Source organism: Haliotis cracherodii, unplaced genomic scaffold, assembly GCF_022045235.1.
Source record: "Haliotis cracherodii isolate W230 unplaced genomic scaffold, xgHalCrac1.p SCAF_1, whole genome shotgun sequence".
NCBI lineage: Eukaryota > Metazoa > Mollusca > Gastropoda > Lepetellida > Haliotidae > Haliotis > Haliotis cracherodii.
The window spans coordinates 86939182-86954131 of record NW_027266264.1 but is presented as its reverse complement, the minus strand read 5'-3'; the positions used below and the strand labels follow the sequence as shown (position 1 = coordinate 86954131).

Below are 14950 nucleotides of genomic sequence, written 5' to 3'. Positions count from 1 at the left end.
GAGCACTTGTGACGGGAGAGGTGGGAGAGAGAGGATGACGGATAGCATTGTCGTTAACATAATATTGGTCATTAATTGTCTGATCTGCCGAGAGGTAGTCCAACAGTAGAAGTGAGTGAGTATAGTTTTATCCACTTTTAGCAATATTCCAGCAATATCACGGCAGGGAACACCATAAATGGGCTTCACACATTGTACCCATTTCGGGAATCGAACCGGGGCCTTTGGGGTGACGAGCGAACGCTTTAACCACCGGGCTACCGAACCGCCCAGTAGAGACGAGGTAGCACGAGTGGTGGGAGTGGCCGGAGAGACTTGAGGCAGCATGAGAGTGGGAAGTGCCAAAAGCGACATGCAAAGCACGAGTGGGGGGAGTGGCCGGAAAGACAGGGGCAGCACGAGTGGTGGGAGTGGCCGGAGAGACAAGGGAGATCAAGAGAGGAAGCGGCGAGAGAGACGGAAGGCAGCACGAGCGGTGGGAGTGGCCGGAGAGAAAAGGGAGATATAGAGAGTAGGCGGACAGGGAGACGGGAGGCAGCACGAGCGGTGGTAGTGGCCGGAGAGACAAGGACGATCAAGAGAGGAAGCGGCCAGAGAGACGGGAGGCAGCACGAGTGCTGGGAGAGGCCGGAGAGACAAAGACGATCAAGAGAGGAAGCGGCCAGAGAGACAGGGGGCAGCACGAGTGGTGGGAGAGGCCGGAGAGACAAGGGAGATCAAGAGAGGAAGCGGCCAGGGAGACGGGAGGCAGCACGAGTGGTGAGAGTGGCCAGAGAGACAAGGGAGATCAAGAGAGAAAGCGGCCAGAGAGACGGGGGCCAGCACGAGTGGCGAGAGTGGCAAGAGAGATAAAGGAGATCAAGAGAAGAAGCGGCCAGGGAGACAGGGGGCAGCACGAGTGGTGGGAGTGGCCGGAGAGACAAGGACGATCAAGAAAGGAAGCGGCAGAGAGACGGGAGGCAGCACGAGTGGTGAGAGTGGCCAGAGAGACAAGGGGGATCAAGAGAGGAAGCGGCCAGAGAGACGGGAGCCAGCACGAGTGGTGAGAGAGGCCAGAGAGACAAGGGAGGTCAAGAGAGGAAGCGGCCAGAGAGACGGAAGAAGCGGCCACGAGTGGCGAGAGTGGCAAGAGAGATAATGGAGATCAAGAGAAGAAGCGGCCAGGGAGACAGGGGGCAGCACGAGTGGTGAGAGTGGCCAGAGAGACAAGGGGGATCAAGAGAGGAAGCGGCCAGAGAGACGGGAGCCAGCACGAGTGCTGGGAGAGGCCGGAGAGACAAAGACGATCAAGAAAGGAAGCGGCAGAGAGACGGGAGGCAGCACGAGTGGTGGGAGAGGCCAGACAGACAAGGCAGATCAAGAGAGGAAGCGGCCAGAGAGACGGGAGCCAGCACGAGTGGTGAGAGAGGCCAGAGAGACAAGGGAGGTCAAGAGAGGAAGCGGCCAGAGAGACGGAAGAAGCGGCCACGAGTGGCGAGAGTGGCAAGAGAGATAATGGAGATCAAGAGAAGAAGCGGCCAGGGAGACAGGGGGCAGCACGAGTGGTGAGAGTGGCCAGAGAGACAAGGGGGATCAAGAGAGGAAGCGACCAGAGAGACGGGAGCCAGCACGAGTGCTGGGAGAGGCCGGAGAGACAAAGACGATCAAGAGAGGAAGCGGCGAGAGAGACGGAAGGCAGCACGAGCGGTGGGAGTGGCCGGAGAGAAAAGGGAGATATAGAGAGTAGGCGGACAGGGAGACGGGAGGCAGCACGAGCGGTGGTAGTGGCCGGAGAGACAAAGACGATCAAGAGAGGAAGCGGCCAGAGAGACGGGAGGCAGCACGAGTGCTGGGAGAGGCCGGAGAGACAAGGACGATCAAGAGAGGAAGCGGCCAGAGAGACAGGGGGCAGCACGAGCGGTGGGAGAGGCCGGAAAGAAGGACAATTAAGAGAGGAAGCGGCCAGAGAGAGAGCTGCAACACAGCGGTTGGAGTGACCAGAGAGAAGGGCAGCTAGAGAGAAGGGAATGGCCGGGCCGAGTGGTGGGTGAGGCAGGAAGACCATTGGTCACGGGTGCAGAAACCCGGACGTTCGTGGATGGCTCGTGTAACATCCTAGAACGAACAGTGAAACACATTGTAATGATTTTCGGTGACGCTGCCCAGCCTTCATCCAACACTGACAGTGATGTAATCCATCCTGTAACTGGCCGCTGCATCATGTATCTGCCGGCCATTGCCAGCTTTTTGTTGCTGCCTCATAGTTTGTCTGTGTTTTGTCAACTAGATGTGAAGATGATTGGCTAACCATTCTCATCCAAATGTCGAAATAAATCTCTGTTTGTTACTGTAGGAATCGCGCTATCACTTGATTGTCATTTCCCGCCAAGCAGGAATCATATATGTAATATATATACACTGTAAGTTGATTTATTCATCCGGTAGGGACACTTGTTGAATTGTTGCAGTCTGACTGTGTGGGTTTGTTAATGAGTGTGCGTTGTTAGAGACAAAACACAGCGTGCGTCTGTGCGTGCGTGCGTGCGTGCGTGTGTGTGTTTGTCCTGTCAGTTTCTGCAACCAACCTGCCAAGTATCCTGCCGAAGATGTCAGTACCATCAATTCCATGTCGCCCCGCTGACTATCACACAGATACCAGTCGGTTGTAGTTGCACGATATTACATATGTCTCAACACTGCAATATTTTATGATGATTGAAAAGTTTGTTGTTAGACTCAAAACACACTTTAACCTTTACTTGTTTCAAAGTTGGAAAGTCTAAGGCCTAGCTGTGCATACTGTGTTTACTCAAAGGTTACAAGTATCAGCGATATAATCTTAATGGCGTTTGGAAACCGAGACGAAGACCCAAGCTAATAACCCAACAGTGTCATTGGTTTCCCGATTAGATGTGTGATCATTCATTGTCCAGTACCGATATTTGATTAAGCACCACATCTGATGTCTCGGTGCCCCGTGTTTGTCCAATCAAGACAAAGTATGTTTCGTATGATAACGCAGGTGGGCCTTTTACCTTTAATGTGTTGCCAGAGAAGATTTTAACACAAACAGATGCAATACCAATAAAGTGATAATGAAACTAGTCTGTTATTCAAAGCTTTTAAAATTGCTCTTTAAACCAATGAACACGTCACGAGACAGACGAAAACATCCTATATATGTCTATCAGTTCTTTTGTATAAGTACAATCTGTGTCCAGTCAACATGTGAAATGAATAGAAAGTATACATCTATGTTTGATGGTGGCTGATGTAAAACTGAACAAACAAGAAATGGTTATTCGATGGTGATGTATTTCATACGGGTATCAAAGCTGTGTTATGGACCTTATATTTTCAGTGTTTTGGTGACAGGTTTTAGTAACGTTTTGAAAACGTTTGTAATGTTTTTGTCAAATCCTATTTCATGTGTAAACTTCTTTTGACCGTCTGTATGAGTGATTGTATTATGGATGGTAAGGGGATTCCTTCGTATAGTTCAAGTGTGGATAGTGTGTAGAAGAGATATATTCACCCTGGTTTGTGCCAAACAAGACAGTGTACCAAGTAAAGGTTTGTTTTTTTCCACGATCCTACTGACAGCGTCATTAAGCTTTTCCCGACCAACACTGCTAAATGCCTCGCGTACCTCGTCAACACAAAGCATTCAGCTCAGTTATCAACACTATCTTAACGGCTTATCACATACAGACGCAACGCCATACACAACCATGTTTTCCCCTTCGTGTCTCCCAAGCGCTATCTACGTCTCTGCTGACAGTCCTGTTATTCAGATCTCCAGGTGACCTGGCTGCATGTTGCCACTTCAACTTCCTTCTTTGTCCAGTGCTAATCATGAATGATCTTTGTGCTTTGGTGTCTCTCGACCCCTCACAGTTTTTCAATAACACAAACGGAATCTTGTCTGCAATCTATTCCACTGACACCACGTAACGTTTTCTCCAGACAGACCTTTGCTAGTTAAACCATTCCATTATTCTTCGATTTCTGTTCGTTTTACATGTGAAACGGTGTTGACAACTTGTTAGCTGTACGTGCCTCGTAAATCAAGGAACATTTTAACTCGGAAATAGCACTTGAAATCTTCAGGCTAGATTAATGGGGTTTCACTGTACATTTAAGCACACAGACTGGACTCAGATGTGAGTCAGGTTGTACACAGACAGGACACAGACTGGACACAGACTGGACACAGACAGGACACATACTGGACACAGACTGGACACCGATCACCCTGCAGTGGCATCCCGGTCTTTCTATACCGTGTTATTCACACATGATAGAATAGCGACCGACCCTTTATTATTCGGGGTGAGCGTGGGTGTGGGAATGAAAGGTTTGTTTCGAAGCCAAATATTTACTACGGACACACTTTTTCAGAGCATCCAGCATGTCAATTGTACTTTTTTATTGAAAATTACTGGGATCACTTACTTCATGTGGCTGCATGTCACCGTCAGCCATGGCGGAGCGTGGAGCCATCTTCAACGGACTCCCATTACCGAGCTGACAGTTTGAGTCAGCCACAAGACCTTGGTCAATAGAGAGTCTACCCCCGCTAATTCCCCCATCTATCACGCCATTACATCTCACGCCTCAACCCGCGCATGGGTAAATGAACATGCACAGAAGACATAATCCAATATCAACACGACAACTGCACCATAATCGAACACTGTCCTCGGAAGTCATCGCGGGCTGGCGTTTTCGATGGGGAAGTATGTGTTGACTAATGTATGTATGTATGTATGTGTGTGTGCGTGCGTGCGTGCGTGCGTGCCTGCCTGCCTGCCTGCCTGCCTGCCTGCCTGCGTGCCTGCGTGCCTGCCTGCCTGCGTGCTTGCCTGCGTGCGTGTATTGTTATATGGTAGTGTATTTTTACTGATTGTAACTGTGTTGAATTGTTTCAATTGAGAGTTGGTAGACGATCATTGCATTTTGTTTGGGCAGTGATTAGTCGTCAGGAAGTTACTAAATTTAGATAATGGCGTGGTGTGTAAACTTCCGGTATACTGTGGACGGGTATGACATATTATGTGCTGTTCTGGTGGCGAGTTAGTCTGTATATAAGGGGAGAGCGTGTTTTCGCCCATCTCGCACATTTGGTCTCACTCACACACATTTTCACCGCTTTGGAAACAGCTTTCATGTGAGGATCGCTCATCATCCCTAGCCCATCTTGGAAGCTTGACCACAGTCGCCGCTGGGCGCGTGTACAGACTTTTGTTATCACCACTGTGTTTGATACTGACCAATGCCATCATATTATTTATTGCCATTGAATATTGTACTATACATCTATTGTTTACTGCCATTATAATTGCTGTGCAGTAATTTGTGCTGATTTGTAAACTTAGGGAATTTTGTAATACATTTGTTGATTGTGTACCACTTGTTGGTTGTTTGTTGGTTTCACACTCGACTCTTGTGTATTTGTGTGTATGGGTGTGTATGTCTGTGTTTGTATGTATATGTATTTGTGTGTATGGGTGTGTATGTCTGTGTTTGTATGTATGTGTATTTGTGTGTATTGGTGTATGTGTGTGTATGTGTGTGTATGTATATGCATGTGTGTGTATTACATTACAGGGTATTCTATTCTTGAAACCATACTGTCACTCTGCAACACCTGGCGTTCACCTTGATGTTATGTGTGTGAAGGCACGTGTCCTATGTTGTTGCTATTCAATGATGCTGAAGATGAAGAACCTAGGGTGCGCACCAGGCTATCACACCCTATTCACGGTTTGGCTCGTGCAGACTTGATTATTTATAGGCTGCCATGATTTAGCCGGAACACTGAAGCATGTCTGTAAATATACATGCGTCATTCCAAGTCATGTGTTTATCCGTGTTCAGGTATCATTGAGTCCGAAGTATGTTGACATCTGGTAACTGCAATATGATGACTGCGTCGCGCATAGCTACACAGGCGAGCATATCGAGTGCTTGCATGTAACATCAATGTGTCATCCCAGCTTCCAGAAAGATGACTATACTGCGTAAGGTTGATTTCCAGTTATGTCAGCTCTATATGGGTGGAAACCCCGAAGTTATGCAGGTCTTAACTTTTTCCACTTTTGTGTGAAACCGAGAAACATAGTTAGGGCAAACCTGTTTTTCGAAACTATCATTATAGACAATGATTTTGTTTTACTCATAAAAGTTAATTTATATAAACTGTACTCTGACAGTATAAGTAATTCATGTATTTGTGCTTGTGTGTACCTTCCTTGTCTACATTGGCACTTCATAGGGAATAGACCGCCTCCTTGGTCTAGTGGTAGAGCAGGAGGTCCGGGGTTCGATCCCCGGCCGCGTCATACCAAAAGACGTTAATAGATGGTACCTGTTGGTACCCTGTGTGGTGCCCGGCATAAAGAGACTAAAACAAGGACTAGCGGCTCGGAGTCAGTATACTGTGTCTGAGTGGGGTATTCATGTTAAACTGCGGCATGGTATCTCAGTGAGCTAGCACTATAAATCGTCATCTGTCCGGACTAGTACGAGCAGCCACACACACACACGTGCATGCACGTCGCTATATAAGTGCAATAATCGTGGATGCGACGTTAAACCCCATTTCACCTCACCTAATAGTGAATACACCTGTGCCTGGCTTACCGCGAACTGGCGCTGAGGACAACTAGTTCTATCTGAGACGGTCACCGGAAGTCTGATCTTGCCAAGGTCATCTCGCCACTGAAAACCTCGACAATGAAATGACATTTAACTTGTTGATAAACTGTACAGTTAGTCACATCTTCATTGTTCCCTGCACGCTGTTAATTATTATTACGCTAGTCTATAAGTCAAATATTCTAGATTAAGTCTAAATGGAGTTTGATCAAAGAAATACTCACGGAGTAGGGATTGTACGATTTACGGTAACAACGAATGTTAATGTGATGGGTTATCAAGTGGTTACACGAAACTGATTCATCAACATTGATGTTGTAATAACAATTCAGCCAGTGACCACAGTGATTTGCACAAAAATTATACGTATAATGTAGACTCATGGCAAGCTTCGTTTATTTAAATAACATGGAGGAGAAACACTTTGATGCAACATGATCTCATCAAACCAATGTTAATGTGTCACAATACTGATGTGTGATTTACATGCATATAGCCTTTGTCAGTTGTGTGTCACACACATGTGGCCAATGTCATTTTCTGTCTCACCCAAACCTGATATGCCCTGTCAACCTGTTGTGTATTACCAAACCAGTAGAACATATAAATACGTAAATATATCTATGAATTGTAAACTGATTATGAACTCTCTCTCCATGCTTTGTTCGTCAGATGCATTAACTACATGTTTTGTGAGCATTCTGTGAATTGCATGTGTGTGTATAATGGTGTAGAAATGAATGTTAATTGCATGATTGCCCCTAGCCTTGCTCCAAGGCTGTACTGAAAGAAAGGTCTATGGATGTGTAGTAATGCTATCCTCCTAACAGACAAGTCTCGATATGTCGACAGTACATCTACACCGGCCACTTACAGGGGCAACGTGATCTAATTATTTACATAATCTAGAAATTATAATTGAAACAATAATTATTGCCTTGGAGACTTTACAAGACTAGATTGTTGCCTGCACTCTCCTCTGTGGAGGTCCCGCTGATGCTGCTGTTTCCCTCATCACTCCACTATCCTTCAAATGGTAGAGCATCCACCCGGAGAGGTTCGATTCCCGGCTGCCTCATACAAAAATATGGTACTTGTTGATACCCTGCCTGACGCTCTGCATTAAGAGACTAAAACACAGACTGATCGACTCGGAATCAGTACAAACTGTGTCTGGGTGTGGTATTCATGTTAAACTGCGCTATGATGTCTCAGTGGGCTAGCACTATAAAATCGGCATCAGTCCGGACAAGAACAAGCAGCCACACACACGTGCATGCACGTCGCTATTTAAGTGCAATAATCTTGGACGCGTTAAACCCCATTTCACCTCACTTCACTACTATTTTCGTATCCAGCATAACAACGCTTAAGACACGCACATTGTACATGCAACATATGCATCAGACTGGAGAGCTCTAGCTGACTAACGGTGAATACATGTCTCTAATAATAATATCAATAATTATATCAATAACTATATCAATTTCATCTCGGTGCATTAATCTTTAAATTTAACTTTATCTGAATCGATATTACTTTCAACTCTTTACTGAAATGTCTGTTATTATACCCATTTAGAGCTGACATTTGAAAACATTCCTGTTGCTATATTTGGCTACTAACGTTACAGAGGGTCTGATAACCGAAGCAGAACATCAGATTGAATAACTGTTAACATTTCATAGGGGTTTATTTTCATTATAAGATGTTTGAAAAAAATCATCGGAAGATTTGAGAAGGCAGTAAGGGCTGGTTATTTTTGTTGATGGAGAAACTGATTGCATGATCTCATCACGATTCCCTCTTTCTAAGAAGCTGCTTTATTACAACCAGATTGTATAACTGCTTTCTGCATCCCCATACATCATGATGCGAGTAGCTCCGTTCCTGCGTTATCTTTTGTCAAGAGCGAATGTCATTAACGCGCATTCTCCTATCTATTTCAGAACTGCTAACGGACTGGGCTCCTTCTTTAAGGCATAATTAAGCACGAAAGCAGTTCCATAATATCCTATATATAAGATAGGTTGTGTCAGCAGCAGCAGGTTGTGACCGCATCCCCGGTAATGTTGGGTATCTACTATATCGCGGGGTTGAGATAGACACGGCATGTATAGATACTCTTGTCATTTTAAACCAGTTCAGGAGCTGTTTATTTATCTAAATGATTCGGGCAACTTTTCATACATCCTTTGAGTTTCTTATGAACGCTCTAGAGAGGGAGTAATGGAACATAACGTGTAGAAACGCATTAACGTTAAGAGTCTGAGTAATGGCGATGAACGGATCTTTGAGTACAAGCGATAACCCTTTCAGATATCGAGCAGACGCGACACACGCCACCTTCCAGACGCAGGACGGACTCAGGCGGGTAGTTATGCTTTGATGGGAGTTTGTGGCATGTAGGTACTCTCCTTGGAGGAACATTGCACGTGGGACCCGAGCGGATTCGATCGCACTATGTCCTGGCGGTATGAAGTCAAGGCTTCGTAATGCCAGCGACAGTTGGGGAGACGATGAGGCCTGTCGCAGTGATCTCCCTTTGATCACAGACCTCGCCAGCTGATCACTGCGCTCGGCCCATGTGGTATTGTGCCTTGTTGATATCCAGGCATGGAATGAATATATGGAGTATGCGATGTCGGTACCACATCTGTGAATGATAATTTTACAACACGAAGTATATACATGAAAGTATTATTCTTACATCATATACCGACAACGACAAACAACAATTACCCCCAGTTAATCCAACCGGCAGAGTGACTAATCAGGCAATTGACCACATGTCAGCAATACTCAACGAGGGTCAACATTCATTAACTGACTGTCAGAAGTCCGTGTGGACGCTTATCGCCATCACAGCAGATCAACAAAACAAGCTATATTTACTCCTGCCAATCCATGTCCCGAAACAGACATTAATCTACAGGTAATGAGATGAGAAGTCAACAACTCCCCGCGCTAGGCCGTGCACCTGCTGGCCCGTAAATAACTCAGCTCAGGGGTTCATTTTGTGTGGTCATTAGTTCGGACAGCGGTCATTTCAACGCCACATGATATTCAACGATTGAGATAGAAGTGTGTCGGAACGCTGGATCGGCATAATAAAACACACTCACGTAGGCAAGGTGTCGGTCTTCAGTCCCGTTGGTGCGGGATTGTCGGTTATCGAGGATCCAAGGTTCGTGATTGTTGGTTATCGAGGAACAAAGGTTCGTGATTGTCGGTTATCAATTTACCATGTTATGCGAGGAACATTTTTCGCAAGAAAAACACTACTCGGCATGAACAACTTAATATCTTGTCTTACAGGGTGGCTGTGATTGGTCATTAAATTATTATTTTATAAGAAGTCCATATTAATGAGGGTGTACTTTATTTCGTTCCGTAAACGTTTATAGTTTAATAGAAACATGCCGCGTGTACATCACACCGCAAACTCAGAACCTGCTAGACCCATGAATATCGGTTTAGAATAGGTCTTCAGCAACCCTAGCATGCCGTAAAAGGCGACACTGTTTTTCCCAAGGGGCGACTAACGGGATTGGTAGGTCAGGCTTGCTGAATTGATTGATGTATGTGATCGTATCCCAGTTGCATGGATCGATGCTCATCATGTCACTCACTGGATTGTCTGGTCCAGAATCGATTATTTACAGATCGCCGCCGAGATATAAAGACTTCCACGAGAAGAACTTCCAAGATTATTGTACTGAAGCTGTCGACGTGAAGAACGAAGTAGACAATGGCGGATTATCTGTCCCGAGTGATTTAATTTTGGCGAGGATCTTAAAGGTCACGACGGTGACGTCAAAACGAATTTTGTCCGAACAATGAAATGCCTAAGATGAAGCCGACATAAGTCAATCAGACAGCAGCTTCCACGATCTAGTTTCAAAATGGCGACTCCCATTGCAGACCACGCTTTGGAAACTATTTTGCAAAGTTATCGAATTAGTTTTGAAAACTGAACAAAAGAAGATTCGTGAATGTGTGATTGACACTACTTAGAAGTTGACGCATAACAAAGTAGAGACAATTGATAGATAGCAACTTCATAATTTACTCAAAGGCGACATTTCGGCATAGATCCTTTTAGCGTTGTCAAGCAAGGCTGCATAACAACCTTATAAGGATCTACTAGTATGCCAAAAGATCCGGGGTAGAATAGGTCTTCGGCAACCCATGCTTGCCGTAAAAGGCGACTATGGATCGGGTGGTCACTCTCGCTGACTTGGTTGATGCATGTCATCGTATCCCAATTGCGTGGCCCTGACTGTAATAACAGACCGCAGTCATATAGCTGGAATACTGCTGAGTGCGGCGTTAAACAACAAATAAACAAACAAAATCTATGCCGAAACTCGCCTATACAGTAAATAAAGAAGTTGTTATCCGTGAACTGTCTCTACTTTGTCTTATAGATGGCAGTACTTCCCTCAAGCTGTATGTGGAACGCTTGTTGTATATGTGTTTTTGCTGTGGGCCGCTTTGCAAACGATTGCAAAATATAGTGCTTCGTGAGAATTTGTGAAAATAACTGCACACTCCACACATCTCCACACTGCCACCCCACCGCCTACCCCCACATTGCTAGTCAGTAGGGTTATAGCAGTACTAGTGTAGCTGTAGTCTTCAGTATTCCTGAAAGAAGTAATTCCATGTTACCCAGTTGTCATAGAGAACCAAACAAGATAACATACAGATTGCTTTTTAAAAATGCGTTTCAGTAACGTTTTCGTGCATCATCAGCGGTCGCAGCAGTACGAGGGGCACAGCTACATTTGATCATTCCTCTTTCCAATACGATACCACGCAGGAAACGTGGAATGTCAAGAGTTGAGATTGTTTCTACCATGCCCTGATCGTCCGTCGCATGCCTGCCATGTTTTCATTCTGAATCAATACATGGGAACTGTGAAGCATGCGGAGACGTGTCCTAAGGTTTATTGCTTTGAAAGCTTGCCAAGTAATTTGCATTTTAAGGTTTATAGTATTGCTTCAATCTTCATGTAGTAAATCAAAACGCATAAGGAAACATGGACGCTCTTTTCAACCGAAATTGACTTTCTTTCATGCCGGTCTACTGACCCTGTTTCTTCATTGCTTGAAGTATGCAAGAGACTTCAGAAGCGACCGGAACACTCAATCAAGGATATACTGACATGGTTTTCCTTTCCAACAATCAATTAATGTCTTATTTCCCTGGCTCGGATTCTCATGATCACCTAGGTTCAATATCTCAGGTCAAAAGTGTGATGTCCAGACGGTGGCTGTATCCGCTTGACCAGCTCGATGGTGGCTGTCTCTAGTTGACCAGTCCGACTCCAATGGAGCATATGGCCAATATCTGCAGTAATGATGACAGAGGTCCGAGGGGCATGATTCCTGCTGCCAGCAAGCATGACTTCCCCCTCACTGTGTACACATCCCACTCTCACCTACTCCAATCTTCGGGAAATGAAGTGGGGAGCGTCTGAGGGTGCTGAAACGGACAAGACGCTATGAACCATACCCTCTACTGTACTCAATTAGACGGATAGTGCAGTGCAGATTTCTACGTGGGTCGAGGCCTCTGGAACATCAGGGAAATAAGGATGAGAATTTATGGATGTCAACTTTATTATGAGGAACACAATAAGGAAGTTGACATCACTAAATTCTCTTCCTTATGTGTATTACTTCTAAAAGCCATTCAAAGACTTGATCAGGGAAGTTGTTTCAAGCACCCATGCTTGATTTAAAAGGCGATTAAATCGTGGACCGGTTGTTCAAAATGGATGCTGTATGCGATTAAGCATCATCAGTTATGCAGTGTAGTAAATCCCCAGTCTATTATAATTCATTCAGGGGTTAAACTGACCCAAACTGTAAGGGGATGAATGAATATTTTGTTTCTAACAAACGTCCCAGGCTCATCTGGAATATTAAATAATCGGACACCAATCCTTTCAAGCACGTCAGTTACGCTATAACAAAGATGAAGTTATTTTCATTATCACACAGGCAATGATATAACTCATGTCATATTTCAAAGCTTATTTGCATTATTAAATTTACATCACGTAGCTTGTTCCAGCTGCCTGTAAGAGGAGAGACCACTTTATCGTACCTGCAACACGCTTGTTTATTGATAACCTTATTTCAGCGCTTGAAACTGATTTGATTAGCGAAATCACGCGTTTCAAAGCATGTCTAACGGCTTCCAGATTTTTAAACAGAGCTCATACAGCCACAACGCTCTTTGAAAAATGAGAATATGAAAACAGAATAGGATATGTAGAGGAATAAATTCGTATGATCGGATTGCTAAAAACTCCAGCGGTAGTGGAGGCCCTGTTGTTGATGTTGAGAAGCGTGGTCTGGTCGAGTTCTGCTTTTCATAGCCCTCGAGCCAGTTTGTTCGATAGCTGCACCGGAACATCACCTTACTAATCTAAAAGATATCTGACTTCTATTGACATCGTTGCAGGAATGAAAATATTTTCGCGGCTATTCCTGTGAGATAGCATCCAGGAATGAAATGGTAATCTGCTAATTATTGAAGATGGAAGACGAATTTTCGCGGACAGGACTCGTCACAATTACTACACAGGTGTTGGGGCTTGGCCACATGTGTAATGGTTTTGTTTGAGGTCATTTTCAAACCGAATTTTGCAAATGTTTTGTCGATTATTTGTTAACATGTGGTATTCATTGCAAGTAAATTGCTTGTAGGTCGGTAAAAGACGCTCTTTATGGATATTAAGAAGACTTACACATAAAAATCAAGCATGTAACCTTTGTTATCTATGCATTTCCCCCAGCTGTAATCTTCCAATGCAATGATTTGTTTATAAATGAGCATGTCTCTCGTTGCATCTGAGAATTTGTTAAAGATTTGTTTCTTCTGTGTATCATAGCTTCAGTATTTTTGAATATGCTGAAAGTAATTATATCTTAAATTAATCATTTTGTAACATTTGTCTATAGTATCAATCTGCTATGGATGTTGGAAATCATGTGCTTAAAAATGTTTAAACAACGATGTAAAGATATGTATAGCCAAAGCTGGTTAGCTGATATTACCTAGCAGATGAATACCATGTGGAATTAAAATGTCCAGAATATGAAGATCTAAGAATCAAATGCCTGCCTAACTATTATTATCCGTATCCAACGCAAAGATACTTTGTACAGTTAATGAACAACAAAAATAGCCACACTCTTCTCAGACTTGCAGTTTTGTTAATAAGATATTTTAATGGAAGATGATATATTGAATATGAATAAAACTCAAATGTGTACCTCAATGCAGATCCTGCAACAACATGTCATGTTACTATTGACCTCATGGCCACATATACAAAATACAGCTGTCTGTCGGACTATCTCCTGTGGGTTACAGCAACCGACAGTGATAAGGGACAACCGAACGTCCTTCATACAAGGAGTTGAAGAATTGGATTGAATAGATTGTGTTTGATAAATGTTGTAATTTAGCGTAATCAACAATTTTATGTTATATTTTTTATTCATAAGAATGATTAATAGTTTGCTTTGAGGATGATTTCTGCGATGAACTGATACACAGAGAATAATCAATGACCAACTAGTCCCTGAGCAACAGACATTTTTCACACCCCAGGATCGAAGTACAAAGCGATAAAACGACAAATCAACGAACCAGTGAAGAATATGTATCAGTAAAGGCAAACCTGCACCAGTGCAGTAGGTATCAGAGGATCAACAGTGCAAACAATCTGTAAAGTAAAGTGGCACTACTGCTCCTAACAATACAATATTTAACAATGGAGGCACCACTACTCCCAACAGTTCAGTATTTAACAGTGGAGGAACCACTGCTCCCAATAGTGCTGTATTTAACAGTGGAGGCACTACTACTCCAAATAGTACAGTATTTAACAGTGGAGGCATCATTACTCCAAAGAGTGCGGTTTTTAACAGTGGAGGCACTACTTTTCCAAACAGTTCAGTATTTAACCGCTGAGGCACCACTACTCCCAATAGTGCGGTATGTAATAGTGGAAGCACTACTAATCCCAATAGTGCGGTATTTAATAGTGGAAGCACTATTACTCCAAACAGTACAGTATTTAACAGTGGAGGCACTACTACTCCAAACAATACAATATTTAACAATGGAGGCACCACTACTCCCAACAGTTCAGTATTTAACAGTGGAGGCACCACTACTCCAAACAGTATAATATTTAACAGTGGGGGCACCACTGCTCCCAACAGTACAGTATTTAACAGTGGATGCACCACTACTCCCAATACTGCGGTATTTAACAGTGGAGGC

The 14950-nt window shown here is 44.1% G+C and overlaps 1 protein-coding gene across 1 annotated transcript; it reads left to right on the top strand.

Moving 5' to 3' along the window:
• The first annotated feature begins 325 nt into the window (after positions 1–325).
• LOC139458245 (apical junction molecule ajm-1-like) lies at positions 326–1976 on the top strand. The gene is made up of 4 exons (XM_071239616.1): positions 326–475; positions 516–1042; positions 1165–1328; positions 1414–1976. The coding sequence occupies exons 1-4, from the start codon at positions 326–328 to the stop codon at positions 1974–1976; spliced, it is 1404 nt and encodes a 467-aa protein (XP_071095717.1).
• The last annotated feature ends 12974 nt before the right edge of the window (positions 1977–14950 follow it).